The 27,866-nt window shown below is 49.3% G+C and overlaps 2 protein-coding genes across 5 annotated transcripts in view; one reads left to right on the top strand and one right to left on the bottom strand.

The window, feature by feature from the left end:
- The window catches only part of ARHGEF7 (Rho guanine nucleotide exchange factor 7), a 127,053-nt gene that overhangs the window by 23,894 nt on the left and 75,293 nt on the right, over positions 1-27,866 (bottom strand). For 3 of the 4 annotated variants that reach the window (XM_030856724.2, XM_030856721.3, XM_060288120.1), the window contains 8 exons: positions 27,084-27,172; positions 17,071-17,165; positions 16,752-16,847; positions 11,128-11,250; positions 3,393-3,531; positions 2,616-2,675; positions 1,771-1,917; positions 937-1,023 (listed from right to left, as the gene is read on the bottom strand). In XM_030856724.2, the coding sequence (XP_030712584.1) occupies positions 937-1,023; positions 1,771-1,917; positions 2,616-2,675; positions 3,393-3,531; positions 11,128-11,250; positions 16,752-16,847; positions 17,071-17,165; positions 27,084-27,172 (836 nt within the window). Of the gene's footprint in view, positions 1-936; positions 1,024-1,770; positions 1,918-2,615; positions 2,676-3,392; positions 3,532-11,127; positions 11,251-16,751; positions 16,848-17,070; positions 17,166-19,736; positions 19,874-27,083; positions 27,173-27,866 lie in introns of those variants that run through there. The other variant, XM_030856735.3, reaches the window with a different exon arrangement.
- Positions 8,059-8,666, top strand: LOC115853350 (peptidyl-prolyl cis-trans isomerase A-like). Its single transcript, XM_030856736.2, has 2 exons — positions 8,059-8,127; positions 8,195-8,666. Exons 1-2 carry the CDS (start codon positions 8,059-8,061, stop codon positions 8,618-8,620), a joined length of 495 nt encoding a protein of 164 aa, XP_030712596.1. The 3' UTR covers positions 8,621-8,666.

The raw sequence follows: 27,866 nt of genomic DNA, 5'->3' as shown, positions 1-27,866 counted from the left end.
GGCAGGCTTACGGATTAAGAGGTATTATTTTTCTAGGCTTGCCCGTGTACAGCTGCTTCCTCAATTTTAAAGTGCTCCTTGTGGAGTGTGCGATGACACTCCCCTTCGGGTGGCAAAGCTTTCTGTGCAGGTACAAACAAGCCACGGACACTCTGGACTCAGGACCCGCTAGAGCTCTGGTCGGGGACAAAACAAACAATGTGCTGCATATGCAGAAACGCAGCTCGGAGAAAACAAAGGCCGACTCTGTTGAAACAGCATCTGGTGACTAGCCAGGCCTCGAAAAACGGATGGGAAAGGCAGAAGCTTCTGTAACTACACAGAGAGAAGGCAGTAAACCTTGCTAGAAGCTCCTACTAGACAGACAGAAAAAGCATAAAGCACTTAACACCACATTTGAAATTAGCGCACAAAAAAGAAAACATTTCCCCTTGCGTGTTCTTCTTAAATCAGCTCCCATATTCTCTCAGAGAAAATCAGAAAAATGATCAACAATAGAAAGGCTAAACGATCGTCCACTACCACGTACACCACCCGACGTGTGCCCAAGACCCACCTCGGCCGCGGGGCCCCCTCCAGCTAGCCCGCTGCTGTGCCCACCATGCACCAGCCGCCAGGAAAGAAGCGGCACGCGACTTGGTGGCGACGGGCTGGCACCGCACCTCAGCAGTCTGTGTCCTGGGGGGCAGCTCCACAAATTTCAGTCTCCTTCTTTTTTTGCTTTGGATTAACACAAGTATCCTAATTTGCACAGTCACATCGAAATGCACAGACAGGACTTGTGTGTAGGTATCTGAATGTAACACTATACATACAACACTACACGCAGCCCACAAACAGATGCATGTAGTATTGAACACAAAACTCAAAACCAGCCTGGAAATGATTCTCAGATCCACAATAAACAATTAAATACAAATTTAAAATGTGTTTTACCTGGTATATAAAACCACTCATCCTAGGACTGGCAGACAACATTAGCAAAATATTTGGGAAGAGCAGAAGATATCGTTCATTCTTTTCCTAATGTAAAAGAGCAAATTCAAATAATTGTTTTAAAAACACATTTTTACAGCTGTGAGAATATTTACAGTAGGCCTTAGGAAATATTATATCATACTTCCTGTTTAGATATTTCTCTCTACCAAATTTCATGAGCTAAATTAAATGGAAACAAAATTATGATAAATTCTTAGACTCACAAGTAGCTCACGTTAACATCTGTTTATAAAATCTGATTAAGGAGTTTAGCTCTGCCATTAACTCTTAATTAGTAAAATCTTCTTTCTGTGCTTGAGAGAAAATGGAGGAAAAGAACCTGTAAGCTTTTAGGGGCAGTGGGTGACCAGGTGGGCCCTTCAGGCTGAAGGAGGGTGGGATAAAATGTGGAGATGGATTTAGTCCACTGGTAGGCCCTGGCACTAACCTAAAATCCAACACGTCAACTCAATGTTTCCACCCACCCCATAAACTTTACCCAATCTACATGAAAGACCTAAAAGCACTGTTTATGTATTAAAACTCATTTGCTTCAATAGGTAAGAAAAGCCCCACAGAGACCACAGCCAAGGACAAACATTCCCAAGAAACTAAAAGGAGACACAGAAAGAGAAACGCAGGCAGCGCTTCCACGCGCCGCCATCGACACACTGCTCACAAAAGTGAAGGAACTGCTGGGAAGCCGTGCCCCAGGCAGGCGCCTCCCAAACCGGCCATGCGCAGGGGCCCTAGGAAAGCCGTGCTGGGAATGGCGCTCGCGCACTGCGGTACCTCGCTCCCAGCGCACTGAATCAGGACCTGGGACATGTAAATGACGTTGCCCAGGGTCTTAATGTCATCCCCCTCCCAGCTCCGGATGGCTTCCGTCAGGATCTGCAGCTCCAGCTCCTTCCTTTTCCGTACTTCCTGACACTGCGCCTGAGAAGCACAGAACACCGTTAGAAGAAACGGGACTCCTGGAACCTTAGGTTCTGGCCATACTGCTTTGTATCTTACTTCTTAAGACAGATCACCTGGCGAACAATTTGCTTACTTCACAAGTACGGAATCAAGTCAAGAGAGACAAAACACGCAACAGCTCTAGAACGAGAAACACTTTTAGAAAAATACAGCCATCCCTGCCACTTTTAGAAGAAAAAACGGGGACTGGGCAAGAAAAGTATTTTCTGCTTTTACTAGTGAACGCAACAGAGAAGACTGAGAAGAGGGGGAGAAAGAGTAAGTTCCACTTGTGCTGTAAATAAGACACGTATTCCAGAAACTCAAGTCAGTAAGACAGCATGACAACAGATAAAAAAAACCAACAGCATTCCATTTCACACTCAGTCACTAAAGACACTGTGGGATGAGGTTAAAAACATGTTCTGAATCACTGTAAGTAGCTCTAGCATTATGTGGTGCCTTTTTAAAATTTAAACAATTATCATTTCATTTTCCTGGTGTCCACAGTCTAGTAAAGCCTGAGAGTTTACCAGCCATGGCATAACTACTATATATTTATTTTTATTTCATCAGAGTAAATCCAAATTATACTTCACAAGTAATTTTCTGCATTCGTTTGCCATAATAATGTCTGACGGGGAAAAAAAAACAACGTGATATGCTTAGTCACTTACTGAAAGGTTTTTGAAGGCAGTCATGGATTTCTGAATATCTTGTCTATCTGGATGATAATCCTTTGAATAAAACAGCACACTATTAGCTTTCATAATGAGAAGTTTTTCCTTAGAAAGGCGCTCTGTAGACTGGCGCGGGCCTTCCCTAGACTTTTCAACCTGGAACCTGTCCTATTCTTCGCAGCATTAAAGCGCCGTTTCTTAGTCCTCGAGGGGATCGTGGAGCAGAGGGATCTGGACCCTGCCTTGGGGAGGGAGGCCGGCACACGGCCATGCCCAGCCCTTACGGGCCTCTGCTGCTCTGGCACCAGAGGACAGAGGGGAACAGCTGTGAAGAAGACCGGATGGCCTGCCCTTTGGGAAATGGTTCCCTACGGCCTAAACCAAGCCAGTAACCTGAACCCAAATTTCTCCCGGGCCCACAGCCTGCTATCTGAACACAGAATAAATACGTATCATTAGCTGATTCTTTCACTGTTATTACTCTATGACTTATGTACTTCACAACACCGTAAGTACGCGTTCCTGATATGACACCTCAACGCTATGAGCGTTTTCTAGCGACGGGAAAATCCCCCGTCAGCAGCAGTGGGTGGAGAGGAACTGAAGGAGCAGACGCTTTTCTACAGCTGAGATAAGGGAAAGCAAGTCCACATTTAACAACGTCATTCTGAAAACCCCGAGTTACGGGCTGCTGGTTAAACCCCCTCTGCAGGCTCTGGCCCGGGAGCCCTCTCCCGGGCGTGGCTGGCTGGCAGGCGGGGCAGGCACACGTACCTCCATATGTCTCTCCAGCTCCTTGAGCAGTGCAGGGTACTTGTCCAGGCGCATGAACGGCTTGCTGAGGCCGGTGGTCAGCACGAGAATGCCTGGGCTGCTGGCGCCCTTCATCTCCATGAACTCGCCCAGCTCTTCACTGACCACGCGCAGCCACGCGGGGAGGGAGAAGAGGCCACCGTTAGAGCCCAGAAGGGCCGCGCCCCCGCCCCAGTCCCACCAGGACTACGAAGTACCACGCGGTGTCCCCGACGGTTCAGAGGCTACCGCTGTCACAGCCCAACACGTGCTGGTTATCTCCAAACACCAGAGGGGAGATCCCCACACAGCTCATGTTCTCGCCCTCAGTCTGAGCAAAACCACGTGCGCGTAACACAGAGCACCTGTGGTTTCCCAGCCACCACCCCCCCACCCACCCCCCATCACGAAAGGCCACCTCAGCGAGGCACTTTCCTGTGGAAGAGTGTGAATGTGAGTGGCCTTCTGAGCGCAAGAACAGGGCCCCGTTACCTGGAACCTCAAGACAGTAAAACGTGTCAGGAGATGCGTCCCAACTACCACCAACTGAATCATGGCGCTGACCCTCCAGGTGCTTTAGTCCCCGAAGGCGGCTGCATGATGCAGCACGATAAAGTAACTCACACATCCTCGGGCTTTAAACTTCCAAAAGCATTTTCGCATCATCATTTCATTTAACCCTCCCAGTGTGTGTGAAGAAAGTTTTCCGCATCTGTAGGTGAGGACACCTAGTACACGCTCAGAAGCTAACTCAGCTCTAAAAGCACGTCTTCAATACCGTACTCCTCCTCCGTCACCCTCACCCTCACCACCTTCCACCTAACGCTCCAGTGGCAACGCCCTCCTGAGCTGCCCCACATCGTGCCCTGTGCCGCCCTGGGGGCTCCAGTTCAGGAAGACCCCAGGAAGGTCAGGGGAGCAGCTGTGGGTCAAGCTCTGTCACCCACACATTTGTGGCTCACGTCTGTGACTGAAACTCTGTGCTTCTGTCTCTGCACTGAGGGACAGATGACGTTTATAAAGGGTCCATGGGAGGAAGCCAGTCTGTGCCCCTCACTGCTGCCGAGACTTGTCCCTCCAGACACCGGGGGACGGAGGTCACCTGGAATGCAGGCTGTGAGAAGAGGCGGCACCCACCCACTGGGAGGGCGGGACAACCTCGGGGTCCTGAAGAATCACCGAGCCCATCCCCTCCGGGTGCCGGTCAGCTGAACCCGCCTCACGCCTCACCTCCACCCCGAGCTGTACGTGGCCGCCCGCCCAAACTTCCTAGGACCAGCAGCCCCCCTGATGGCTCCTGGCGAAAAACGCGCGGTATTCAGGCTAAACCGTCTGAAACTGCTAGTTCAAAAGCGGTGAACACGAGAGTCTCCTACGGTACAACCTAGAGTGACTTTCTGTGGGAGGTGTGACAGCAGAGCTGGTGCTGGCACTGCCCACCTCTTACTCTCAACCCCGCACATCGATTCTGCTGACATATCCAAAGGGGAAGGTACCTGACCCGACTAAACCAGCTCAGAAACAAAAGCTTCCAAATGTCAGGCTGCAAACAAATTCATCAACCCCTGGGAAATCAGCCTTATGTCTCTCAAGCAGTAAGACCTCTCTTGGAGACAGCTCCTGTCTGTGCTGGGGCTCGCGACAACGTGGGTGGCCTGAGCCGGAGCGCGTCCTGGCTGCGTAAGAAGAGTGACAGCACAGTTAACAGCACTGCCATCTACCTACCTACCTATACATAGTTTTCTTCAAAAATCAACCTTTTAAATAAATATACATACACATTTAGGAGCTATGATCAAAATCAAAGCAAATTATAAAACGGGAAAATGTTCACAAAGTCCTCGTTATAACAACTCAGCATATACAATACACATTTTTCCCACTTCCATCAGAAGGAAGGCTTCATGACGAGTTCCTTCCTGCGAGACAGCCTGCCACGGTGGTGCAATTTAAAATATTTAGCACAGAAGCGGCCTAACTACTTCTAGGGCTCTATGTGCACACGCGCTTGCATAGGCAACACGACCCAACACCTCTGTGCACAGAACTCTGTGCTTTCGAAGAACGGTTTTCCCGGAAAACCACAGGGCTGGGCTTCCGAAGCCAGGCAGGCGATGCTCCGGGACCCTGCTGTGGGGCAGCCTGGCGCTGGCACCGCTGTGCACGGTTCCATGCTCTGCCATCACCCTGCCTTCCCCTCCTTGCAGGGCTGGGTCTTCCAAGCCCGACCCTCAGGGCTGCCTCCTGGCCCACCTCCCCAAGCTCGGGCAGAGGAGACGCACAGGTAGGAGCGCACGTCAGGGAGAGGGACAGAGCAGGGGCAACGGCACCAGACACGCACTGTGCATCCTTCCCGCCCACGCCACCCCGGGCCTGAGACAGGGGTCATCGCGCACATCTGCAGACGGGAGCCACTGCCAACAGCGGCCGAGCCCAGGCGGGGCCCCCTACCCACGCGCGGCCGCTCCACGTCTTGTGCCCACCACGCCCGCCCTAGCCCTCAAACATTTTCACTCGGAAACGTGCGCCTCTTCAGATCAGCCCACCCATCCCTAACATGTGAGCAGAGAGAAATGATGGCTTTATGGAGGAGACATTTATATTTTACCAGCATTTCTCTGAATGTTGAACAAAGGATCAAGCAGAGTCCCATAAAAATGAAGCTTAATGATACTAACAGTACATTTCGACTCCTTTAAATATAATCCAGTTGGGGCCTTTTCTACCACAAGGAAAATCGTCAAAAAGTCTCTTCAGGCCATTTTTGATATTTCAGTATTATACGTGCAATTTCATAACCATAGTTATGGCAGACAATAATGAATAAAACTAAGCAAGTTATCCTCATCACCCACCCCCCAAAATTCCCTACAACTAAAAATTCATGTGAAATTTTTGCAAAAGCAAAAGTAACTTCTTTTAATATTCACATGACAGCCTTGCAATGCCAGACACGTGCACAGTTAAGAAAGGAAACTGAACTTTTTATAAATCTTTATAGATCACTGAAATAGTTTTTTTTTTTTAGTTTTAAAAACAAATTTAGTACTACAATAAAACCAGACAAAACGGCTGGTTACAGCTTTTCTGACAAAACAAAGGCTCTTTCAGCTTAATTTCTACTGAGGCCAGCGATCCTTACACAGCGTACCTCCTCCGTATTTACTGAAATGACACCATGGGCCGCAAGACGGCAACCAGGGGAACACACAGAGAGCCATCAAGTAGCCCAGCAAAAAGCCACAGTTAAAGTGCTGGAAAAAACGAAACCCGTAATTCACTCAAAACAGGCAGCCATGAGCCTATGAGGCTACTATCATATGATAATGCAAAAGGTACACGTCAGTTATAATTCAACAGAGCTGGTGCTTCTTTTTTTTGCCATCCAAGGGCAGCCGAACTTTTTTTTTTTTAAACGTCTTTATTGGAGTATAATTGCTTTACAATGGTGTGCGAGTTTCTGCTGTGTAACAAAGTGAATCAGCCATATGTATACATATATCCCCATATCCCCTCCCTCTTGAGCCTCCCTCCCACCCTCCCTATCCCACCCCTCTAGGTGGTCACAAAGCACCGAGCTGATCTCCCTGTGCTATGCAGCTGCTTCCCACTGGCTATCTATTTTATGTTTGGTAGTGTATATATGTCCATGCCACTCTCTCACTTCATCCCAGCCTCCCCTTCACCCCGTGTCCCCCAGTCCATTCTCAACGTCTGCGTCTTTATTCTTCCCCTGCCAACTAGGTTCATCAGTACCACTTTTTCAGATTCCATATATATGTATTAGCATAAGGTATTTTTCTCTTTCTGACTTACTTCACTCTGTAGGACAGACTCTAGGTCTATCCACCTCACTACAAATAACTCAATTTCGTTTCTTTTTATGGCTGAGTAATAGTCCATTGTATATATGTGCCACATCTTCTTTATCCATTCTTCTGTCAATGGGCATTTCAGTTGCTTTCATGACATGGCTATTGTATATAGTGCTGCAGTGAACATTGTGGTACATGACCCTTTTGAATTATGGTTTTCTCAGGGTATATGCCCAGTAGTGGGATTGCTGGGTCATATGATAGTTCTATTTGTAGTTTTTTAAGGAACCTCCATACTGTTCTCCATAGTGGCTGTACTAATTCACATTCCCACCAACAGTGCCAAGAGGGTTCCCTTTTCTCCACACCCTGTCCAGCGTTTGTTGTTTGTAGATTTTCTGATGACGCCCATTCTACCTGGTGTGAGGTGATACCTCACTGTAGCTTTGATTTGCATTTCTCTAATACTTAGGGATGTTGAGCATCTTCTCATGTGCCTCTTGGCCATCTGTATGTCCTCTTTGGCGAAATGTCTGTTTAGGTGTTCTGCCCATTTTTCAATCGGATTGTTTGTTTTTTTGATACTGAGCTGCTTGTAAATTCTGGAGATGAATCCTTTGTCCTTTGTTTCATTTGCAAATATTTCCTCCCATCCTGAGGGTTGTCTTTTTGTCTTGTTTATGGTTTCCTTTGCTGTGCAAAAGCTTTTAAGTTTCATTCGGTCCCATTTGTTTATTTTTGTTTTTATTTCCGTTACCCCAGGAGGTGGGTCAAAAAGGATCTTGCTGGCTTTGCAGACGCTGCCACACCAGAACCTCCCGCGCTGCCCAACCATGGTCAACCCTACCGTGTTCTTTGACATCGCCGTCAACGGCGAGCCCTTGGGCCGCGTCTCCTTCGAGGTAAGGGACCTGGAAACCAAGAAGTGACTGCTCATCCAATCCATAAAGCTACGTTAACAGATTGGAGCTGTTTGCAGACAAAGTTCCAAAGACAGTAGAAAACTTTCGTGCTCTGAGCACTGGGGAGAAAGGCTTTGGTTATAAAGGTTCCTGCTTTCACAGAATAATTCCGGCATTTATGTGCCAGGGTGGTGACTTCACATGCCATAATGGCACTGGTGGCAAGTCCATCTACGGGGAGAAATTTGATGACGAGAATTTCCTCCTGAAGCATACGGGTCCTGGCATCTTGTCCATGGCAAATGCTGGCCCCAACACAAATGGTTCCCAGTTTTTCATCTGCACTGCCAAGACTGAGTGGTTGGATGGCAAGCATGTGGTCTCTGGCAAGGTGAAAGAGGGCACGAATACTGTGGAAGCCATGGAGCGCTTGGCGTCCAGGAATGGCAAGACCAGCAAGAAGATCACCATTGCTGACTGTGGACAAATCTAATAATAAGTTTGACTTGTGTTTTATCTTAAAAAAAAAAAAAAAAGAATCTTGCTGTGATTTATGTCACAGAGTAGAACTGATGGTTCTGTATATACATTTTCAAGATTCATACTCAGAATTCAAACTAACACAATGTAAGGATCATAAGACTGTAAATAAGACTTTAAAACTGCTAAACACTACGTTTAAATCAATGCTGAAAAAGTATATTGACATATATACACTAACATGTATGAAATAGATAACTAATAACAACCTGCTGTATAAAAAAATAAAATTAAATTTAAGAAGAAAAAAGTATATTCAAGCAAAAAAACAGATTTATCTACCCCTAAGTGTGGCGGCTTTTAAGACTAGAACAAACGTAGGGAAGCGGGAAAGAGGCCACAAGCTAGGGTCCCAGAATGGAAAGTGAAGGCCAACAGAGGCCACCAGCCCGCCGCGAGCCTCCTCTCAACCCCCCGACTTACGCTTCAGAAGCAGGGTCTGACGTGCGGGCGGAGTGGGCGCTCTCGCTGCCCCAGGACCTCAGGAGGGCACACAGGCAGCGCATCCTGCGGCCTCCACGCTCTCCCGCCGTCTCCGGGCTCAGAGGCCCAGAGCCTGACCTCAGTCCACCCGCCTCCCGCTCCGGGACTCGCCACGTGGAGGAGGGCAGAGGTCCCCACTCAGAACCGCATCTGTATTCTCTCCCTGCTATTCTGGGGAGAAGCTCCACTGAGGTTTCAGCTACGACACAAGCAGTCATTAACATAAGAGTACAGAAGAGAGGAAAAGAGCACATGCTTGCGAGCATTCCCCTTGAACGTCTAAACGTTTCAGGAAACTTCAACAGTCTGAACTGCTTTAAATGTCACCTTCAGCACGGAGCCTCACATCCACCCTCTTTTCATACTTTCAACCCACCCCTAGGGGATCAACCCCTGACCAAAAAGGGGGAAGGAGAGAGCAAAATTGAAAAGGTGTGCAATTTTACCCTAACATTCTATTTGCTGTTCACCTCCCCCATGGCTGTGTCAGCAACTCCTGAGGAATTTTCAGAGACACAAATGTAATCTCTGCATTTCACCGGTGTGGAAATTCCATTTAACTTGTCGTTCTCAGGAGTGGATGCCGGAGCATGTAACTGCATCCATGCTTCACGGTTTAACTAGGAAGGTACGTGCTAACACTGCCCACGCTCCCAGAAGCGTGAGGAAGAAGAAGACCCGACGGGTTTTTCATTTCTGTGGTCGCCGTGTATCCTAATCTCTCTTCTTTCCATCACCGTGTCGAAGACTGCGTGCTTCGCTGCAGAACTGGAAATGCTTTACTACAAATGGAGGTTCAGTATTTAAGCACACGGAGAAGCAGTAAACACCCAGAGTCCAGATAAGACAATAAAGCAGTTCGCATTATTGAGCCTTCATCGCATTATTGAGCCTTCATCATGCTCAGTCCTGACAGTTTACATGTTCTGCTTCACGCCTACAGTACCCTATGGCCAGCGCTCTCAGAGAAGAGGGGTGACCTCCTGAGACCCATCTGCTTCAGAGAGGCAGTGAGGGCTCAAACCAGGTCTGACGGACCCAGAGGCCCTGCCACCAGGCCCACACAACCCAGGCGCACACACAGGGATGCTACGCTGCCACCTCAGCTCAATCTCAGCAATGCCTGCTTCCCAGCACAGTTTCTAAGCTTTCAACCGAAATACTTAGGAGTGAGCTGAGGTTAAATATTTAAATCACAAGCACAGTGGCGTTTACCCTGATGCGACTAACACAATTTCTTCACTTACGGGTTAAACAATGACTGAACTGCTATTTATGGCTGAACTGCCGTTTTCAGAAGAAACCATAAATATTTTCTAAAACACTTAATACAAACGTGTGTCCTTCTGGGAGCAGAAACAGCCTCACCACCCACTCCGTCTGCAGGCCGAGCCCGTGGTCCTCGCCGCAGCCCAGGGTGCCCAGCCCTCCTCCAGGACACAGGTACGGCCTTGTCTCACCAAACAAGCAGGAAGTCAATCTGTCCACTGTCTCACTTGTTTCACCGCTGCTTCGGGGTGAAAAGCTAAAGCTAACGGTCCCCAGCTTCACGTTTTCCTAAGAAATCCAGGCCTCACTGTAAATGCACATTTAGTCCTACAGCAAGCGTACTTCTGTCTCACGTGGTCTGGTGTTTACGCGCTGAGGAACGCCATTCCAGCAGCCCGGACAGGGACAGCCTGCAGCCACATTCCAGAACACTTACCAGCTCCTCCAACCCACTGTCCAAAGGGTATGAGCTGAAGGGGAGACTTCAAAACACATCCTTTTCTATTATAAAAGCACTAAGCAGGATTTCAAAGACTCCCAACCAGTACTTCTCAGGCACTAATTCCGAGGGTAATTAAAATGATCATCTTTGAATAAACGCGTGAATGTTCGCACTGCACTGCACGTAATATCTGACAGAAACGAGCTGCTCCGGGGGGACCCCATGACGCCACTCCCCGCTCGGGGAAGCAAGTCCCGGAGGCGCACCTGTGCTCCGTGAGGACGCTCACTGCAGACGGGTGGTTGGCACAATACGCAAGGTACAAGGTCTTCATCTGCGGCATCAGGTTTAGAAAGCAGCCTCCGACTCTCTGCTGAGCTTCAGGCATCCTGGAGAGGAGAGGCACAAGGGAACCATCCTGAGTGCCACAGACAGTGGTGGACGTGGGAACCATGCGGGAGGAGGGCCTGTGCACCACCCCACAGAAACGACACACACGAGTCCCAGACTGTATGTGCTCTGAACACGAGCCAGCGGGGGGAGAGACCTGCCTTGGAAGCCGCTCTGCCATAAAGCAGCCAACCAAGCCCGTCCTTTTCTCCAGCGTCCAGATGCCAGGACCTGTGCACAAGTCCAGGATTCCTTGGGCAGTGAGAAAAATAATGTCATGAAGCCTTAAATTGTGTGTAAAATAAGGAGAAATATAATGTGGTTACTTGGTCGGTAAGGTTTTCTACTGAAGGAGCATCACGACAGGCAGATGAGAAAATACAACAGCCCTCTTTCCCTTTGGGCAAAGGCTGGAGAGAATCAGTGGTAGGCAGAGAGACAAGCATGCCAATGAAACCTACAGGCAATCATCATCATCGTCACTGACGTGGGAAAAAGACGCGTCCAGAGCAGGAAAGGCACCTTAATCCTGGGAGAGGACGGGCCAGCTGTCAACAGCATTTCCCTAACGCAGCGGCCTAACCCTGACCGGGCGTGTGCTGCTTCTTGCGAGTTTCACTGCTCAGTTCATTGACTCAGACCTGAAGCCACAGTTAGCTAGCACCTGCACTTTTAGCAGACTCTTCTCCAGTGTGAACTTAGCCCTAAGTGGGTTTTTAAGTGGGTTTTAATAGCCTTCAGGGATTAGTCACAGTTCCGTGTATCTGCAGGAGAAACAGTCACTGACTCAACAAATTAACTTCAACCATTCATTCAGGCACTGCGAACAGATTAAAAACAGAGAAAGAAATGATCTCTACCTAAAAAGTGACTGCAGTCTTTTAGGGGAATACAAAACAAGTTCAAAAATGAACTGACTATAAGACAGAGATGGTGTCTCAATTTTCTGAGACGCAAACTGCAGCAGCGCTCAGAGGAGGACAGTACACACCTCCAGGAGAGGGAAAAAGACTGGCGTCCTTTCCAAGTCACCAAGGACCAGGCATCACACGCAGCCAAGCACGCCTTCCTCAAAGACACACTGAGGCTACCTGCTTGCTACCAGGGTCCAGGCACCTAAGACACATCTATCGAGACTATGACACACTGCATTTGAGCAGGCGATGGTCATACTCAGACACAGTGAAACAGGAGGAGGCTGGCTTCTACAACCAGAAATCCAGCAGGGAACCCCGACTGCCCAGCTGAGGGGACTGAAAGCAACGGCAATGATGGGACGTCAGAGTTTGGCCAACAAAAACAGAACACTGCCGCAGACAGGGCACAGGAAGACGAGAGATGCACTATCTACATGATGGAGTTACTGCAACGGCATACACACTGCTCAGCACTGGGCTACACGCTGTCGTGACGTCACTTCCCACCTGGTCCAACACCACAGCCCCGATGCACTCAAAGGAGAATGTAGTTAAAATCTAGGTCTAGGGACTTTCATTTCTTACATGTCCATGGATTATATACGGACAATGACTTCACTATACAAGGTTTTCTTTCTCTTTTCTTTCCTTCCTTCCTTTTTCTTTCTTTCTTTTGACCTGTTGAGCCTTGGTCCTAGAGTTTTATGACCTCTCTTGGACCAGTTCTGCAGGAATTCACTACACTTGCCCCCCATCAGTTTATAGAGCCCTCATAATCCATCAGCTCGCCAGAAGGCACCAGCAGACAGAGCTCAGAAAGGTTACATGGGCAGTCCTAACACGGAGCCCAGGTCTTGTGCCAACACGCCTCACACGTAACACCGCCTAGAGCACTGAAATAACGGGGCACACAAAACTCACAAAGACCATCAATGTGGAATATGACTTAAGAACTGAAACAGAGGATCTTCACTGTGGTTCTCTCTTGTGCTTCTAGAGGTGGTTTTTAGAGCATGACAACGTGTAGGCAGGGCCCCCAATGGCTGTGGAGGCCACAGGGCTGCTTGTCAGCCGCATCTACCTGCAGCCTCCTGGTGGCCCAACGCCCAGCTCTGACCATGGGTACGGGGTCAGCAGTGGTCTGATAAGTATGGTTTTACCACTGACCTGATGACAGGAGGGATGTTACTAATGGCCTGATAACAGGTGGTTGTTACCAATCAGTGGTCTGATAAGGGGGGTGTTATCAACCGAGGATCTGATAACAGGTGAGGCGTTATCAATGGTCTGATAATAAGAGGCGGGGTGACACAAACAGTCCAGCCAATAGTCTCTGTAGCAAGAGGGGATAGCCAAGGGCCTTTCTCCTTCCCTAGAGTAAAAAGGAATGAATCCCAGGAAAAACCGGAGAAATCAGAACTGCTACACCATTTCCCCCCCCAGAGCACATTTACTCCTGCCGGTAATGCCAGTTGGACAGACAGGGGGTTCACAGTCCGGTAACCACCGATTTCCAAGGGGACACGAAGATCAGCACGACGGCACGGCTGCGCGCCAGGTGAGCCTCAGGTGAGCCTCAGCACGCAGTTCGCAGACAGCATCCAGAGAGGTGTCTACACGAGTGGCCACAAGCGCCCACTCGCAGGAGCCTCAGGGGCCGCCGGCAGCCCCCGGCAAGTCCTCTCCTGCTGAACCCCAAACTCTAAACGTGGACGACCCTAAGGGTGCCAGAGCCCCGGGAAGGGGCAGCATCTGAGGCTCTGGCGGGAGGAGTCCCTTCCCACCAGCCAGCAGCTCCCTCAGGCTCCCCGCCCCGGGCCATCTGCCCGAGTCCCCGCACACGCACACGCCACTGGTCTGCCTCACTTTCTGAATTCCCTAGACTCTTAAGGTTCTAGTGCTGGACATGTGCTTTGAAATCACGTTTCTATGGAAGCTTGCAGTCTCAACAAGTAAGGAAATTACGGCAAGAGCTACTCAGGGGCCTCCCAGGTGACAGCATGGCGGGCCAGGGGCAGAAGGTCAGCTTCTGACGCTGAGTCCTCCGTGGAGACTCCGCCACTGAGGTCAGAGGAGATTCCCATGATCGGAATCACCTGGGTCAGTGCGCCATCAACCCCAAATCGCCTCCAAATAGGCCCAAGCCCTGCGCTCTGCTCTTTAATAAGGACGCGGCCCAGGCAAAGCCAGACCCGCGCTCTGCATCTGAGCCCGTCCATGCTACAGAGTCGAATGTGATCTCTGGGTCACCCATGCCTGCTATTATTTGGATGGTTCAAAAAAACAGCTTTCAAACAAAATGAACTACATCCTCTCGTTCAAATTTGTATTTTGATAATAATCTAAAACAAATACTATTTTACTGTGAAAATGTTACAGTAATGGTCCGTTATAAAAACGAATTTATTTATATCGTAAGATACACTTTATAATTAACTTTTGAACAAAATCAGTACACAATGTGTATTTAACCAACAGCAATTACACTACATGCTTATTAAATACTTTCTTCTACAAGCCGAAGGCCTGCAACACATGAGAACTGACGGGCGCTCAGCCTACAATACGCTAAAGAGGGGTCTGCAGTAAACAAGGCGCAACGTGCAGGTGAAGAAACGCGGGGAGAGGGGCAGGCTGGGACTGGGACTGACTGCGTCCACTGGGCTGAAGGAACCAGCGGGGTTTCAGTAAGACGAACAGCGGGAGGAAGTGGATCCAAACGGAGGGGACAGCAGGCAGGGCTGGGTGGGGGGTCACCTCTCAGCAGCCCTGCTCCCCGCCCCAAGGGTGGCGGGCAGTGACAGAGGCCGGCACAAGGCGGGGAAGGAGCGGGAGAGACGGGCGGGAGCCCCTCGGGGAGGGACCCCGTCAGACTGCCACCACGCGGGAGCTCATCTCCTAACTTAGCTCTCCCCCCACGAGGCGGCCTGTACAAGCACCTCGAAGGCCAGTCTGTAAAACGCAGCTGTGAAGCAACACATGAGTAACCGGGCGCCACCCGAAGCTCCTGAGCAGAGCTCTGACCGGAGGCTGGGGGAGAAATGGACACGCAGGGGCCACCTGGAGGTCGAGGCCTGGTCAGGAGTCCGTGCAGGACACAGGGAGGACGAGGCCGGCCTGCGCCAGGGCAGTGTCAGCACAAGGGCAGGGCAGACGCTACCACAAGAAAGAGAACTCCTTTCAGGCCAGAAGAACGCCTGGAAAGAGAATACCAGCTACAAGAGCTCTGGGCGTGGGGTGACCCGTGAGGGAGGGGGAACAGGAGAACTAGCAAATGCATGAACGAACGAATGAATGAGCACACAAGTAAGTGATGAGACAGGCTGGACCACCCCGACAAGGGCGGCTGGCACAAGCTGCAGGGACCTCGGGGAACACGCTCGATCCTAGAAAACCCAACCGTGGAGACATTCCGTCTAAAGTAACTTTTACAAAAGAGAAGTCAATTTTACTAACAGGAAGGGTTTCTAACTACTCTTTGAAAATCATCCTACAAGGTGCCTGAGGGCGAGGCGGCCCAGCCCTGCCCTGAGGCTCCCCTCCTGCCTCATGGCTTCAACCGCAGCCCACTCCCCCCTCCGGTATCTCTCCCCTTCTAGAACTCTAATCCCACATTTGGGCTTGGCTCCCATTCCTGGCACAGAGCTCCTAAAACCCCTGTCATTTCCTGAGTGCCAGGAGCATCTTCTGTTACCCATACCGCGCCCCTTTAACCACACCGGGGCTTGGGCTGATCCCCCAGACGGCTTCAGGATGGGGGGGGGCCTGCCGGGGGAACCCACCACGTGATTGGAGGGTGGGGACTTCAGCCCACCCCAGACCTCCACGGAGGGTAGAGGGGCCTGAGACTGGGAGGATCGCCAGCGGCCACCGATGTATTTAATCAGTCTCAGCTCTGCAACGAGACTGCCGTAAAACCCCCGAACGCCGGGGCCCCGGGGCTTCCGGGCTGCTGGACACATGAAGGTGCTGGGAGGGTGGTCCCCAGGGAGGGCATGGGAGCAACGTGGCCGCCCACACGGTGGCACGTAAGGCACGAAGCCATGCGCACCCCAGGCCCTGCTACACACCGTGCTCTCTCCCTCTTCAGGTTCTTCAGCCCTGCTTCCCCGACCCCGCTGGCCCCAAGCCAAAGAATCACCACTCAGGGGAAGCCTTTCTTCTTTTTCTGAATAGTCAGTAGATCCCTCCTGTGAAAATAGTCTAAAACACAGCTTTTACTATAAAAGTTGATATACCCCAAGGATTCAAAATAACCTAGTTTCCAGAGACTTCCCAGGCGCAGTCAGTGGTTAAGACTTTGCCTTCCAATGCAGGGGGTGCAGGTTCAATCCCTGGTCAGGGAGCTAAGATCCCACATGCCTCGCGGCCAAAAAAAAAAAAAAAAACCAAAACATAAAACAGAAGCAATATTGTAACAAATTCAATCAAGACATTAAAAATGGTCCACATCAAAAAACTAAATAAATAAAATAACCTAGTTTCCACCTTTAGAAATGTGAATTCTAAAATTATGCTAAACCTGATCCTTTAAATGCCATTTGTATCAACCTGAATTTTGCAATTTTTAGCATCTTACTTACTTGGTACATTCTTCTAAAGACTGTACAAGCATTTGCTGGAAAGAACATATTTCTTCTAGATTTCCCATTAAATATGAAGTGTTTGCTGAACTTAACCTAGAGCCGAGAAAACAACAGGAGAAATAAGTGAGCAGTTTTACTTACATTCCTCTCCTCTCCCAGCCCAGCACCCTATTAAAAGTCTAATAAACAAAAGTGCTCATGTCTATAGGAAACTGCTGCTCATTCTGTTCCAGTAGCTCAGCCTCTGTTCTCTGAAAATACGAAGGAACAGCCAAGGTGACGACTCTTTCACGCTTGGCACAAGTATCTAACTTACTTCTCAGTGGTCTGCAGTGGCCGCAGATAGGTTGAAAGCACAGTCTGAAGTTCTTTAGAATATTCATTTTCTGTTTCCAAAATATTCTGTAGCACCTACAACAAATGATGAATAAATATTATTTGACATTAAGATGTCTAAGCATTGGCAAGTTCATCACCTTGTTCAATTCACATTGTTGCTTCTATGTAATACTAACTTGTTTAATATCATCAGTCACTCCCTGTGATTAACTACTAAATCCATGTAATGAACTGTTACCAAGGCTACACAACTGACTTCATCTCACCGCCAAGCACATTTGACACAGGTATACCTAGAATGAGGCCAGAATGAATTCATCATCAGATAAGTAATGCAGAGTCCGTTTAGAAAAAAAGAAGGACTCACTGATACTCGCAACAGCGTGGATGCGTGGATGACTCTCTACAACACTGTGTTGTGCAAAAGAAGCCATTCACAACAAGGACGTTCCGCACAGTCCATCTACGGTAAGTCCAAGCACAGGCAAAACTAACCTATGATGGCAGAAATCAAAAGTCGGGGGTGGGAGGAGGTGACAAAGCGGAAAGGGGCATGAGATAAATTTCTGGAGTAATGGACAAGTTCTACATCATGGTTTGGGTAGCTGTGACACAGATACATATACCTATCAAAGCTCACTGACCTGTATTCTTAAAATCTATGCATTTTGACATATGGAAAGTCTATCAACTAAAAATAACATGAAGTTTACCCTTTATACGGCGTCTAGTAAATCTCAGTCCATTTCTGGGAACCTCAGACTTTCATTAGAGAAGATGATCAACTCAGATCATCCTATAAACATTAAAAATTAAAGGTCTACCAGTGTAAAGCAACCTTTATATAGCCACTATTGTATTTAAAGATAGGAGGATAATTATAAATCAACCTTAACATAAAAATGTTTCCTGATACCCTACAGCAAATATAGCCAAAATCAGTTAACAACTCTTAAAAACATAAACACAAGTACAAAACAGCTGAACTAAAACACGTGCCCCTTTCCATCAGCAATCGCCGAGAGCAACTCTCCTCCCTGGGCAGGGCGGGACGGCTCCGGGTCTGCAGGTGGAGCCTGATGGAGCCCAGGTGCAAAGGTGGCCTTCTACTAACTCCTGATGCACGCTACACTCTGGGCACGAAGGTGCCCTACCCATAGTATCTCCAATCCTCGCAAAAACCTTCCTTTTACAGAGGGAAAGAGTAAAAGCAGAGAGAGGTTAAGTAACTTATCCAGAGCCAGGATGTGAGCCTTCAGCTGACCCTGCACTGCCCCACGCTGCCTTCTCCAGCCACAGGCTAAGGGCTGCAGTGGAAGCAAGTAAGATCCTTTCCTCAGCTATGGTTTCCATCCTGCTCTGCTAGAGAGCCAGCATCTTCCTCAGTCAGAAAATCATACTATGTATACTTTCTGAGGATCTACTGCATGCGCTAAAATGTGCTGTCCGTCTTCCAAAACTGACACATCAGCCTAAATTAATCCTGCAAAAGAAATTATACAGAATAAAGGTATCAAACACGCTCGGTTTTCTCCCACGATTTCTGATAATCAAAATGCATGTCTAAACATTAAAGGAAAAAGTAATCATTAAGCTAGATTTAGATTTCAACACTAATACAAGCAACACGGGTTATTATTCTGCTCACTGCTGTCTTCTGCATTCTCGAGGAGAGTACAGTCATTCATGAGTAAATGCAACCCTGATTAGATAACTCACATACTACACTATGTAAGATGAAGAGAATCAGGCTCTTTCACTGACTCTCAGCTCTGGTTTCGCCCCTGAATGGACCTATTCACAGATGCCTGGTGGAGCGGGCGGAGGAGGAGGGGTTTCTCCAGGAGACCCTCCCTTTGCGGGGAAATGTGGGTGCTGATCTTACAGTTACAACGCCTCCCCTCAAAGAAATACTCAGTGGACCCAAGGGTCCAAAGACTGGAGAACAGAGAGAACAGTGTGGCCCTGCCACTGCATGCCCACAGCATACACTTTAATCCACACTGTATCCTGCAAAATGACGTGAAGCAAACAAGCCGAGCGTAATGAGTCCCTGAGCTAAAACAATGAAAGTTAAATCTGTCACAGGTGCGCGAGACAAAAAGCCCTTTCTGGATGTGAAAGTGAACACTAAACTATGATTTCATGTCTCAGTTACAACTGTTAGGAACTGTTAGCAGCACTGCTTAGGACGTGCTCGGAAACCTCTACACCTGTCTTCTAAAACAGAAAAACAGCTCCTGTGCGAGGGAAGAGGAGAATCCCTGCGTGGCAACATCAGGCGCACGGGCACGAGGAGAAGAAGAAAACGGCATTTCTTCCATCGCAGCATGAAGCAGAGCAAGCAGATACAAAAGCTTCCCAGAGAATGTACCAGAAGCAATGCCAAAGAAAAGACTGCAGCGATTGTGACAGTTAAGTTGGTAAATTTCAACTACTAGTTGTAAACATGATCTCCAAATAAGTGCTCAAGTCAAGCTCTATAGTAATCCCACCCAAACCATCCAAGTTACACTTAGCTTCTCACAAACACACGACCAAGACTTGCTAAGTGAGGCATGCTGGCGCCGACCGTCCACGCTGCCAGGAGGCGACACGTCCCTCCCCGAGGTCGGCGGCACGCCTGTGTGCTCCGGCCATCACCTGTCTCCCCCTTCTTGACTTCTGCACACTCTGGCTGCTGCAGGACCCCATGAGACCTCACAGCCCGGCTGCCACAGCTCCATCACACAAAGGCTGGTCCAGAGAACGCGAGCAGCTTTCACAGGAAGAGCAGCCTTTACTCGGCACCGTGAGGAACAGCCGGGCTGAGCCCAGCCGACACAAGCTCTCCCCGAGGCGGGAGGCGTGGAGAGCACAGTCGGGTCAAACAATGGTGCCACACAGGAGGACGACATTGGGCAAGCCACACAGACAATCCCTGAACTGTCAGCCGTTACAGCAAAGCAAAACAAAGGACCAACTCATTACCCTGCAGACCACAGAAACTCACTTCATTATTGCCGGCGAAGGAGCGTAGAGCAGCGCCCATTTTACAAATGAGTCACAACTTCCACTGCAAATTTTGGTAGCTGCCGTATGTTCTATTTTATGTGTCATTGATAGTCCTTTAAAAATAAATAACTGGGCTTCCCTGGTGGCGCAGTGGTTGAGAGTCCGCCTGCCGATGCAGGGGACACGGGTTCGTGCCCCGGTCCGGGAAGATTCCACATGCCGCGGAGCGGCTGGGCCTGTGAGCCATGGCCGCTGAGCCTGCGTGTCCGGAGCCTGTGCTCCGCAACAGGAGAGGCCACAGCGGTGAGAGGCCCGCGTACCACAAAAAAATAAATAAATAAATAAATAAATAAATAAATAAATAAATAACTGATTTACGTGTGAGAAATAAACAGTAACATTAAGTCATCTGATCCAGATACAATAAAAGATTATCATCGCAAACTAAAACCCAATTTCAAAACCATGAGCCTGATTCAGAAACACAGTAGGAAACACTCAAGAACGGCACAGCTATTCTTACCCCTCTCCCACCCACCGAACTAGCCCCATGAACCACAAGGAAAAATAACCATCGCACGTTTCCTTTCAGCCTGGTCTATTTAAACTGTATTTTAGGGGTTAAAGTTTCAAAAAGTAAGAGAGGACTTGAGCGGCTCATAGCTACCCGCCCCGAGGGAAAGGAGAGGAAGGAAGGCCAGGCAGGGCAGCCTGTGCCTGCAGCCCTGCCTGCCCGCAGAGCCAGAGGCATGAGGACAGGGCTGCAGCCCACTCCGCACCCCCACTGGCAGCCACTGATGTAACGCAGCGTGCCGATTTCTGCGTGCTCTTAGCACTTCACGACATTAACGTGCAGAAGGAGTCTGGGGGGCGGGGCACGCAAAATGTGTATGTCACTGTGCCTTTTAGAAGGAGTTACGTTATTTCCGTGTTTCTAAACTTGGGAATTCATGAGGTCTTGGGATGTATTTCTTCCAAATGCTGAAGGTTTACTACGCAAGAGCTCCAGCAGAAGCTGCAGGGCCGCTCTGGTCTGTGCCGGCCAGGGGCTGGCCCTGGGAGCCAGCAGACCCGGGCGTGAGTCCCAGCTCTGCCATGTCTTCACCAAAGGGCCCTTACTGGTCTGTGACAGATACTGAGTCCACTCCCTGACTTCAGGTAGGAGGCATCTTACAAACCTCCTCGGACTCTGCCTTCCAGCCCAAACCCGCGAAAGTCCTACTTGGAGCTCCGTCACGTGACTCCATTCTTCAGGACGTGACTAGTTCACAAGACGGCCTTTCCCACGACTGAACAGCTCAACTCTTTCTTCATTCACAGGCCAAGCCTCAGCTGCTACTCTACCCAGCTCCTGCTACCAGCGGGAAATCTCCATCTATATAAAACAAGGAAATTACATAAAAACAGTGGGAGCAGAATTTGTCACAGACGCCAGCAGGCCCCTCGCCGTCGTCGGTATGAATGTGGGTGGGATACAGGAGAGGAGGGCGCAGCTCCTCAGAGAGCGCAGAGAGCTGAGCTGCCCTGTCCCGGGTGAGAGCCATAATGGGCCTGAGCCTCGTACAGGCCCCGGGCGGAGACACCAGACGTCAGGACTGAGAAGCAGTCTTGGCTAAGGTGGGCGAGGTAAAGGGACCATAAAGGATAAAAGAAGCCAAAGCAGTGCCTGAGGTCAGTGTGGCTCTAGGCCAACCTCCGGCCACCAGGCAGAGGCTCCAGGCAACTCCAGGAGCCAAGGGGACGGACGGGCACAGATTCGCTCTGGAGCACCTGAAAGGTCCGTGGAGGTTTCCTACCGCATTTTACGCAAGATGCACGTCTATTCTGAACATTTATTAAAACCATTGATTGCTACCTATTATACTTGCAATCTTTCAAAGACAAAGCTACCTTGCCCTTTCATTGTACTCCGGGGAGTAGAAGCAAACCATGCCTCATTTGCTGTCCACAGATAAGGAGTACCGACGTAACCCTGGAAAATAAAGCCACAGTGCATCACAGGACACGGAAGGCCATAAGGACCCATATCTTCCCAGATGGACATATTTAAGAAACCTCGTTCTCTACCGGTGACATCCCCTAAAAGGGGTGTCAAAAGACCGTTCACTCCCTCTGGGGGTGGCATCTAGCTTCTAGAAGAGAAGGACTTTCTCTGATCTCCACCAGAAAAGGCGTCTGCTACCAGGCCGTAGGTGCAGTCAACTCCTTTCACTGTCAAACCCATCAAGCTCGGGCAGGTGACAAACATGTTCCCTTTCACTGTATGATCCTGTCGCCCTTGACTCCAGCCCTCCCAGGTAATTAATTCTCAAATGGGATGCTTGTTGGCAAATGGGCCTAATGCCCCCAGTGCTTCTAAACGCTCTTCCTAACAACCGTGAAAACCTCTTAAGGGCCAGCATTTCACCAGGCACCTTAAGGCCCACTGCTAATCCTCGCAACAACACTACAAGGCCAAGGCCAGCATTTCCAACGTCCTTTTACAAACACATGACTGCGTGAGCAGCTGGGGGGCTTCTGCCAGGCCAGCCCCCCAAGAGGACACCCAAACACTACACACAAAGCCGGAGCACCCCTCCCCTCAGAACCTAAACAAGGGCTCTCCGGACCATTCACTGACCTAAACCTGAAGACAGACTGACCTCAAACACCTTCACATTAGAAAACAAAGTTAACAGTGCTGGCTGGCTTTGTCACAAAAACTAATCAACTCTTTACTTAAAGCAAAGCTATGGGTTTTTTCTTCCATCATGACTCTCTGTGTCTGAGGCCCGGACTCCCCCACCTGAGGTCTCTAACGCCCTGCTGACATTTCCAGCACAGTCTGGGCTCTGGTGCCAAAGTAATCCTCCAAACATCTCTATTACTTGCATCATCAAGTAATGGGATTCTGCCACACTGTCTGGCACACTTCCTTCTACTTGCAGGGACAACGTTTTTACATAATCACATCACATTATCTAGGTAATTTTATGTTCTGCTTACTGCACCTAAAATGAATATTTGACATTTTTTAAAGCTTCAAGTGCATTTTTAAGATTTATAGATGGATGTACTGCTGGTGTCTTAACCATTCTTGTACTGCTACATATTTAGGTTGCTTGCAGTTTATTGTTGTAACAAAGCACCCTACGAAAACACCCTTGAACAAGCATCTCTGAACGCCTCTCAGGTGATTTTTCTGGGGTGGACTTCAAGCAGCAGAACTACCACATTAAAGGGCTTCAGTGTTTGTAGAATTCCATGAACAGCTGCCATATTACTTTTGAGAACAGTTCCTGGTTCTGCACGTGAGGAACGTGGAAGTCGTCACTCCACCCTAACAACAAGTAAAAAGCTGAACAGACTGAAAATCGACAACTCTTCTCGAGTCCATAAGGGGAGGGGACACAAGGCTACTGCCCCCAAGATGTCGCACTGCCTGGAGCAGAGACGCTGGGGTGGGAAGACCTGGGCTGTAGTTGATGACGTGCTAGAGGCTCAGTGCAGACCAGCCTGAGCTATAAACCCTGGGGGGGACACAGTCACGGGGGACCCGTACCCCCAGTATCAGGAAATTTACCTCTAGGAGCTCAACCAGGTACCCAAAATAAATATCAGAGAAAAGTCGACAATCTGGATGATTCCAACTCTAAGGCAGTAAGATGATTAGTGGTTGCCAGGGGTAGGGGTTAGGGTGGGGAGGAAAGAAGCCACAAAGCACAGAGGATTTTTAGGGCAGTGACATACTTGACATTGTAATGATGAATACACACGTGTACAGAGAGTGAACGTTAAAGTAAACTGGGGAGTCTGGATGAGTGTGTGTGTCAGTGCAGGTCCATCCTCGGTGAACAATGTCCCATCTGGTGAGTGATGCTGGTAATGAGGCGTGTGTGTGTGTGTGTGTGTGTGTGTGTGTGTGTGTGTGTGTGTGTGTGTGTGTGTGTGTGTGTGTGTGTGTGTGTGTGTGTGTGTGTGTGTGGCGGGGTGGGAGGAAGAGGGTACGTGGGTAGTCTAGCTCCCTCTCAAGTCTACCGTCAATTTAAAACTGCCCTAAAATAATAAAAGTCCTGTTTAACAAAGTGTCCAAAGAACTAAAGAAAACTATGCTTAAAGAATTTTTTAAAGTATAAGAACAATGACTCAAATACAGTCTGTACTGAACTATAAAAATAATCAAATGGAAATTACGAATTGAAAGGTAGGCGCTCAAGATCAGATTTGAGCTAGCAAAAGCAATAATTAGCAAACACAGAGAACTCCCTAGAACAGAAGGGAAGAATGAAGAAAAATGAACAGCACCTCAGAGACCTGCAGAAGGCCAGCATGTCTGCCAACAGTGCACAGGGCGGGGGGCGTGGTCCCGGAAGGGGAGGAGAGAGAGGTGACGAACGGCCATAAGTCACTAGGAGCCACTTCCTGCTCCCCAATCTTGACCATCACATGATGGCGGAGCTTCCTCACGGCCTCTTGACCTCCACGTGTTTGGGCCTCCACCTAGAATGCTCTCCCGTGCTCCCCACTGACCCCAAGTGGAGACCTAAATCTTTCACAGATCATCAGCCCACACTGGTCTCACCTCCTAGAAAGTGTTCTTATCTCTCAGTGGGGTTAAAGATATCTGTACTTCTGCAGTTTTCTGTGAAAACAAAACTACACAAGGAAGTGCGAAAAGTTTAACACATTATCTATTCTATTTGTTCTGTGTGTCATACTGTGCCCCACATTTTACTTTTCTGTATAATTTATAAATATGGAATTCAGGAAAGCTGAAACTGACTCCTGGCTTCGTCACTAACCAGTTCTGTTCACTGCAAAGTGAGAGTGCTATATGCCGAAAGATGGTTCCCACGAGCTCTATACGTCGATGTCCGTCACGACCGCAATTTTAACACGCGCTGTTCACTCATAGAGCTTTATGTAAACAACCGTTTGGATGTGATTCTGAAGCCAAGGCGTTTCCCCATCATGCAGAATGAAGGAGTTGGCTGACTCCAAGACAGCAGCACGTGTGACACAAAGGCTCTTCTCCCTGTGTAAGCGCAGTTAAAGAAGGAAATCCAAGGCAGCACCGGTTGCGTTTCAGTCCAGAGAGGACTGCACGACACACAGCGCCGACGGAAGCAACCCGCCAGGCTTTCCAGGAAAGCACGGCTACCTACTTTTACACAACACCCAGTGGACGCAGGGTCCCCGGAGGCCAGCGCAGTGCTGCCGGCACCAGCTCACACGGCACCGGCTGCTTTCCTCTGATACAGTTATCTGGACGCACACCAGTGAAGAGGAGGCTCTCCCGCTGTGGCACGTCACTGTGGATGAGGAGTGCGCTGCTCGCTGCAGCCTCCCCCGGAAAAGAAAGCAACGCCTCACCTGAGAACGTGCACGAAGAAAAGGCAGCTCCGTAAGCTGAAAGTTTTCCCCCTAACAAACGCTGAAGCGGCACAGGACCCCACACATAACACATTCCACGCACTGAAGAGCAAACATGTGGGCAGAGCCACGTCCCAGGAACAAACCCCGAAGAGACAAAGATTCGAAGGAGGAGGGTTTGGAGAGCAGAGCTCGGCCAGGAAAGGCAGGCGCCCTGAGCCCTCGGGACGCAGGTGTGCTCTGCCAGCGGGGGTCGGAGTCCAGATGAGGCCAGTGAAGAGCGCTAACGAGAACGGGGACAGACCAGCGAGACGGTGGAGAGATTCAAGGGAAGGAGGTGACCAACACGAGGAGAGGGGAGGCCACGGGCCACCAGGGGTGCGCTCAGCGGCCTGGCGCACGGAGACCGGGCAGCAGAAGAGGTACAGAAGTGAAGTCCTGCAAAGAGGAGGCCACGGATCGGGGGCAGGTGGTGAGAGGAAACACCGACGGGGAGGGTTCCTGCCATTCTCTTCACCGCTGCGTAAGCAACGCCTATAGCAGGGCCTGGCAGAGCGAGCCCCCGACAAATCCTTAAGAAATGAACGAGGGCCCCCAAGGCCAACTTGCGCTGCAAGACTTGGGGGCAAATGCGTAGGAGAGAGCTGAGCGCGCAGCCCCAGGTCACTGGTTCAGGTCTGCACGACTCTGCACCATCTCTTCGTAAGAGCACCGGAGACGCAACGCTCGTGATGAAAGGGCTGCTGCCAGGAGAGGCTCAGCAGGCGCTACTCTACTCCAGATCCTCAAAGGTCTCGTGGCGCAGACTTACATCTCCAATCGAGAAAGTAAAGACGACTGGGAGTGGGGAAGAAATAACTAAGTAAGTGCACGCTTCCCACAGAACTCAAAACAGCCGTGTTTAGAAAGTTCACCCTGCTGGCTTATCACACCAGGTAGATACACACCGGCAATGTAACATCTACCCAAATCTAGACTATCATTTCCCATTTCCAGCAGATGGAACGGTTCAGGAAAAAGGAGGTTTGGATTAGATATTAGATTTAATGCCACAGGTACTTTTTAAGCTCACAAACTGCTCAAGTTTCAAAATGCAGCAAATTTTAGGATTCTGAAACCCTTGCCTTCACTATGTACAATGTCTAGACACTCTCCTCGAATTTCATGCTATTTGATATATATACACATATCAATCCCAGAAAAGACTACGTTAACATACAAAATGAACTAGAAACTGTATTGATCTGGAAAACTGACCGTCTACTCCCAATGGAGTATATGGCCTCTGACGTATAATGGCCTCTGACGCACGTAAAACCTGTAAATCACATTACGCACCTTTTAGAATCCCAGTGTTGAAGAGCTGTAACCGCATGGGGAAATAATCACAACACCCAGTTACGCAACAGAACAGGGTACTATTCCACACGTTCATACAAAACTGTAAGAGTATTACAGAAATACGTAGAGGTCAGAAGGAAACAGAGCAGAATAGTGACGGTGGTTGTATCTGTGTGGCGGACGATACGTGATTTTTATATCCTTCCTCCCTCTCTAGGCAGTTTACCTACATTCTACACTGCTCAGTTTTAGAGACATTCAAAAAAACAAGTTATTCTTCAAAACTGTTTTGCGATTACTCACCACGTTGTAATAGCTTTTGTTAATGGCAGTTGTATCAAATCCTTTGGGAGGGCTCTTCAAGGCTCCAGATTTGGGTGACACGGGCTTTTCTGAAATAAAGACGTAGGGCAGGTTTACGGCTCCACCCTAGAGAGGACCACGCGCGGCAGCCCCGCACGACCCCAGCTTCTGGGCCCAAATGAGCCCCCAGTCCAACGGGCGGCGGGACAGAAGCCCATGCAGCCAGCAGGCCCCCAGCCCCATCTCCACCACACGGTCGGCTCCCTGAGCTCAGAGGCCCCCACAGCCGTGCCTCCAGCCCGTCCTCCCAGCCCAGGCTGAAAATCTGACAGATTATGCACCACTGCTGTCAACAAACAAAAAAGAACTAATCTATACGCTACACATGCAGCTCAGGCGTGCAGTACGGGTGAATTACTAGGCCCAGAGCATCAGAGACAACGTTGGCAGACACGTAACAATATTAACACATCAAGACCCACAGGCTGGACTGTATTTGGAGGGATCCAGGTCACTCAGGATGCAGAAGTGCCTCTAAACAAGGGCAACAGACAAGGAAGGAAAGCCACCCCACACAGGGCAACAAGGAAAAACCTCACTGCCTTCGGAGCCGCCACACCAGGGACGACAAGGAAAGCGGTCACGGCTACTGCAAGGATTCAAGCACTGAACATCACATGGCTTTCATCCAATTCAAGAGAGATTTATTCAGAATAGGTACTGAAGAAGCGCTTGCCAACTGATTCCTTGGCACTCTGTGTGTGTGTGTGTGTGTGTGTGTGT

Source organism: Globicephala melas, chromosome 18, assembly GCF_963455315.2.
Source record: "Globicephala melas chromosome 18, mGloMel1.2, whole genome shotgun sequence".
Lineage (NCBI taxonomy): Eukaryota > Metazoa > Chordata > Mammalia > Artiodactyla > Delphinidae > Globicephala > Globicephala melas.
This window is presented reverse-complemented; position numbering and strand designations above follow the sequence as displayed.